The sequence below is a fragment of the Pinus tabuliformis genome, chromosome X (assembly GCF_031772625.1).
Source record: "Pinus tabuliformis cultivar Carrire ecotype Pingquan chromosome X, CPIR1, whole genome shotgun sequence".
Classification (NCBI taxonomy): Eukaryota; Viridiplantae; Streptophyta; class Pinopsida; order Pinales; family Pinaceae; genus Pinus; species Pinus tabuliformis.
This window is the reverse complement of record NC_142308.1, coordinates 519,899,130-519,904,757: the sequence shown is the minus strand read 5'-3', so window position 1 is coordinate 519,904,757 and position 5,628 is coordinate 519,899,130. Positions and strand designations below refer to the sequence as shown.

Genomic DNA, 5,628 nt, shown 5'->3' with positions numbered 1-5,628 from the left:
GATCGCTACACAGAGGGCAGAGACTATCTCTGAAGCAGAAGCGACGGTTCGATAGACAACACAGCACACGAGAAATCACCTGAGGACAAGTTCGCTTGGAAGCAATAACAGGGAGCAAGCGACGAAGTGAGGAATACTTAGCGTTGATGAATGAAGGAAGGGGGTGAGATATAGGAAGAAGCTGGAGAGTGGTGAGGCGGGAGAGGGACCAACCAGTCACGGGATGAAGGAGGGAATCCTGAGGGTAGACCAGAGAGATGTCCTGGAGGATCCATGAATCAGATCTGAGGAGACATCTGCCGGCAGATTTGATGAGATTGTCAAGCTTAATGAGTATTTTGTGGATTTCGTGTCCTTGCAATATCCTGCTACAGTAAGCAATCTTGTTGAAATCCCGAGCAAGATGATTCCAGTCGATTCTGTCAGTGCTTTTAGGCTTAACGTTGTTGAGTTTATTTGGAGTCATGGCAAAGGTTGGTAAGTCTCCTTAGAGTTGCAGCTTAGGGTGCCAACTGGCCTTCCACACGCACTGTTGGCGCAACCGTCAGCCCTCTTGTTAAGGTTACGAAGAATATGGTAGTATTGAATGTCATCCATTGCCTGATACAAAATTTGATTGTGTCTGTTAATTTGCTAAAGGAGAGTGTTGGGAGAGTCCTGCTGATTGACCATTACGCAGATGACAACAGAGGAATCACCGAATACCTTTGCCTTCTTTATCCTCAGTTTGCCTAACTGAGTTAGGCCCTGAAACAAAGCTAGTGCTTCAGCTCTATTATTTGAGACCTTCCCTAGACCCCACTCATAATGGAGGATGCACTCCTCATTGGCGTTGATAATCAGCCCCCCTGCTCCAGCTGTACCAAGATTTGATTTAGATGCCCTGTCGAAGAATAGATAGAAGCAGTTGCAGTTTTGTATCCAATTGGCGAACTCCTCTTCTTTTAATCTAACTTTCCATGAGCTAGCTTCTGCCTTTCTCTGTGCATCCCTCCTGCTACCTTCCTGTACATTATGATTTTTTTCTAGAATGTAACTTATGAAATCTCGCTCCTCCACACTATATCTTGTTGCATCTATCTTTCCAGTGGTGTTGATTGAGATAGTTTCCAGAGCAAGGATTATGGCTTTGTTGCAGGTTATTTGTGTAGTTGAGCTCTTGTCTTGGAAAATTTTTCGATTTCTAGCTAACCAGATACGCCATAGCAAGGTGTGAGGGAGAATGTTCCATACTCTCTTCACCAAGTTGCTTCTTTTTTCTTTCCAGGGGCAACATTTTCTCCATTTGTAGATTCTCTCCGCTATGGTATGCTGAGGTTCCCAAATTAAATTTCCAGTGGAAGACATCTTTTCCCAGCATTCAACAGCAAAAGGGCATTCTATGAATAGATGATGCATCATTTCTTTGGCATTGCAACATGTGGGGCATCTGGATGGGCCATTGATGCCTCTTCTTTTTAGGTTCTCTGTTGTTAAGATTTTGCCTTTCAGCAGGAGCCATATAAAAAAATTTATTTTTGGGAGAGCCTCTGATCTCCAAACAATTTTCCAATGGTTCCACAAATTCATCTGAAAGGTGCTATTGCAAAGGTGTTGATGGCCTGCTCTGACTGTATAATTTGTTCCTGTTGAGTCCCAGCGAAAACCATCCCTTTCACCTTCCTTGATGGGAGCCTTGATGTGGAGGAGAGACTTCAGATAGCTGAGGCTGGGTTCTAAAGCGTTGGGGATTTCTGGGAAGGACCAACCAGTCCAGGCATGGGAATGAGGGTCCCAACTGGAAATTTGAGCCAGATGATGGATGCCTCTATTGTTAAGAAATTTGATGACGGGTATGGCCTCTTTATGCATGATCAATGGTTGTTGTCCCTGGATTTTGTCAGTTCCAAAGTTGATGCTGGCTCCCCCCCCTAGAACTTTCGAAATATTTTGAATCATAAGAGGTAGGGCTTTCTTGCATAACCTCCAGATTTTAGTGGAGTCTCTGTTGGGGATATTGGAGTCAAGGAGCTTCTGCCTTTGGAAGTTTAGATATTTGATCTCCAGCACCTTTTTCCACCACGATGAGGGTCTCGTTATTAACCTCCATACTATTTTCGCTCCAAAGGCCAAATTTAAGAACTTTGGCGATCTAATACCAAGACCTCCTCTATCTTGGGTTTGGATTACATGCTTCCAACTAACTAAATTAAGCTTGCTTTTATCATTCTTCCCCCCTTGCCAAAGGAAGTGGCGAAGTGCAACCTCCAATTTATGGTGAAAAATGGCAGGAGCTTGATATAGAGAAAAATGGTAAAGGGGAAGGGAAGTGATACCTGATTTAAGGAGAATGAGCCGGCCTGCAGGGTTGAGCCACAATGTTCCCCATTGCTGCACTTTTCTCTTTACCTTGTCAATGATTCCGTTCCAAGTTTTAGCCTTCAAAGGGCCCAAGCTCATTGGCATGCCCAGATAGGAAAAGTGGGTCCATTCCAGCTTGCATGTGACACCAAATATGTTTGCAATGCTATGGATAACCTGATTTGAAGTGTTCCATTCATATATACAGCTTTTGAGCTGATTGACCAAGCCTCCAGAGTACCCCATAAATTGGTCAAGGAGTTTCTTGAATTGCCTTGCTATTATGCTGGAGGCTCCCCCAATTAATAAGGTATCATCAGCAAACTGTGAGTGATTAATGTTTTTTGCTCCATTCCCAAATTTGATACCAATTATAAGGCCCACTCTCTGATTGTGGTCCAAAGCTTGACTGAAGGATTCTGCCATGAGGATGAAGAGGTAGGGAGAGAGGAGACACCCCTGTCTGAGACCTCGGGAAGATTGGAATGCTTCACCTGGCCTACCGTTGATCAGGGGGAGATCCATGGCCTAGAGATACAAGCTACAATAATATTAATGAAGGGAGATTCGAAGCCCATCTTTTTTATGACAGCAATAAGGAAGGAATGCCTTACTCTATCGAAGGCATTCGCCAGATTGAGTTTTAGAACAAATCCTTTCTCTTTCCTGGATAAACTCGAGTGGATGGCTTCTTGGACAAGGAGAATGGAATCAGTGATATGTCTGTTGGGCAGGAAACCTCCTTGATTTTCAAAAATCAGGGAGGGAAGGAGGGGTTTGAGTCTCGTAGCTAAGATTTTGGATAGAATTTTGTAGGAGGAATTGCAGAGGGAAATGGGTCGGAATCTGGAAAAGGAAGAGCACCGATTTTCCTTAGGTATGAGGGCAAGAAAGGTGGAATTGGTGAATCCTCCTATTTTCCCTTTTCTTTGTGCCCATCGAATCATCTTTGTCAGGTCCTTTTTTATCAGAGTCTAGAACTCCCTGAAAAAACAGATGGGGAATCCGTCAGGCCCAAGCGCCTTATCAAGGTGTAGACTCCAGATTGCTCTTTTAATTTCCTCTTCTTCAATTTCCTTGCTAAGGTTGTCGTTCATCTCCTTACTGACTCCTTTGGGCAGATGTTGGAGCAAGTCGAAATAGTCTTCTGCCCCTTTGATTTCAGTTAGGAGGTCCCTGTAGTGCTTGGAGGCAGCCTTCCTTATGGTTTCTTGAGTGCTGTGCCGATTTCCTTCGCTGTCCAGGATTGTGTTTACATCGTTCCTGAGCTTTTGAGCAGTCGCCTGTTTGTGGAAGTAGCCTATATTTTTGTCTCCTCCTTGAAGCCATAATTGTCTATATTTTAAACGCCACTTGGTTTCTTCCTCCCTATTAATGTGACTCAGTTGTGCGTATAATACACTTTCTTGCTCCTTATTTTGCTGCGATAATCCATGCTCTTCGATCCTTGACTGCACACCTTCTAATTCATTCTTGAATTTCTTTTTGATCTCCTCTGTTTCCTGATAATTATCTTTTGCCCAATCTTTTAAAATCTGCTTGGTTCTTTTTAATTTGGTTTCCCAAATAAAGCATGGCGAACCTTCCACATGCTGGCTCCAGGTCATCTAAACAATTTCTCTGGCTATAGGAATCTGATTCCAAAGAGGGTTGTATTTAAATGGAATAGGGCCAAGAGGACAGTGGGTTTCCAAAGTTAGAGTGATGGGGTAGTGATCAGAGGCAGAGGTATTGAGAAATAGTGTAACAATTAAAGATATTTCCACCAGAGATTCAACTTTCCATTCAAGTGATATATGATAATTCTAGACTCTAAATTCGAAGAATAGTGTAACAATTAAAGATATTTCCTCATCTCTAGCAACCAGGTATTTTCTTCTTCCCTTTTCTTATTTTCGCCATTAAATATGGGGGCCTTAATTTTTCTTAGCTTTGCTTTTCTGCTCTTCTTCTAACTTCTCTAAGTGTTGAAAAAATATGGATATTATCATATTCGATAGTAAAATAATCCCTTTTACTTGTTTTCCTAGCTGAGTGATAGTGTTGATAAGAAACAATTTTGGAGTGACTTGACCTTCCGATACCTCTCATCATAAACCATGCACTTTGCTCATAAGCTAATCTGGACTCAGTTTTCTATGTCAATTCACTCTAAATTTTGTTTAAACTGTTAAATATTTGGTTTCTAATCTGCTGTTTATCTTTTATGAGCTTCTCATTGTCATCTTTATAATTGAGAAATTTCAATTTGAGATTTTTGATTGTTTCTTCCAAATCCCTACCCTTAGGTTGGTCCACTACATGATCATTAGTTTTTTTTAACATCATTCATGCTTATGTTTGTAACCCTAACTACTTCCTCTTCACTCTAAGGTCCTTGGGCATATTTTTGACTCCTATATGTTACTAGGAAATTTTCCCTGAAAATTTACTTATAGTGTTTCCTAAATATTTTGTTCAAATTGATCATTGACTTAAGAATTCTAGATTTTCCAGGTTGTCCTCTTCGTCAATTTCTTTGTATTGACTATCTACTTGTGTTATTCCAATCCCCAGGCTAAAATATATGACCTTGGAAATATTGTAACCTATTATGACATTTTAACATGTGAAGACTCTTGTAGATTTTCTTCAAAATTTTCCAAAAATTTAACCTTCAATTCAAATTTTTGGGTAGGAAGTTATAATCATCCTGAAATTGTCATTCTAATTATTTGTTATATGCCCAATTCTTATTTGTGAGCTGTAACTTACGGTCTTTTTAAGTTTGCATAATTTTCGTCAAATTCTCCATACCGAGAAAATTCCAATTCTACCTACTTTCCTCAATGTTGTAACTATATTTCAAAATCTATAACTAATTTTCCTGTCAAAAGTACTTGTATTTTCTTGTACTTTCATATTTTTACCTATTCCTTGTGATTCTCACTCTTCTCTTTAGGACACTCTTTAGCCTCTTCTGAGGGCCTGATCGCTTGATAGCCCGACCATTGGCCTTTCAAGATATCGAGTATTGAGACATTAGGGCTTCAATCTACAAGCTCGTCTGTATGTTAGGTGTCGAGTATCGAGATAGTATGTATAGAGCATTAAGTGTCCTGGGGGGATAGCAGCTTAGTGATCTGGCAGATGGATAAGGTAGATGATGGAAAGGTAATTAGTATCAATGACACTCTTTAGCCTCTTCTGAGGGCCTGATCACTTGATAGCCCGACCATTGGCCTTTCAAGATATCGAGTATTGAGACATTAGGGCTTCAATCTACAAGCTCGTCTGTATGTTAGGTGT

At 40.9% G+C, this 5,628-nt stretch overlaps 1 protein-coding gene across 1 annotated transcript; it reads right to left on the bottom strand.

The window, feature by feature from the left end:
• Positions 1 to 462: 462 nt before the first annotated feature.
• On the bottom strand, positions 463 to 1,204 carry LOC149140970 (uncharacterized). The gene is made up of 3 exons (XM_089451115.1): positions 1,193 to 1,204; positions 706 to 1,005; positions 463 to 600 (listed from the first exon to the last, which is right to left on the bottom strand). Exons 1-3 carry the CDS (start codon positions 1,202 to 1,204, stop codon positions 463 to 465), a joined length of 450 nt encoding a protein of 149 aa, XP_089307241.1.
• Positions 1,205 to 5,628: the final 4,424 nt, after the last annotated feature.

Coding starts and splice junctions, on each gene's coding strand:
- LOC149140970 (XM_089451115.1), bottom strand. Junction 601..705: donor TGAGGATAAAGAAGGCAAAG/GTATTCGGTGAT, acceptor ATTTTGTATCAG/GCAATGGATGACATTCAATA.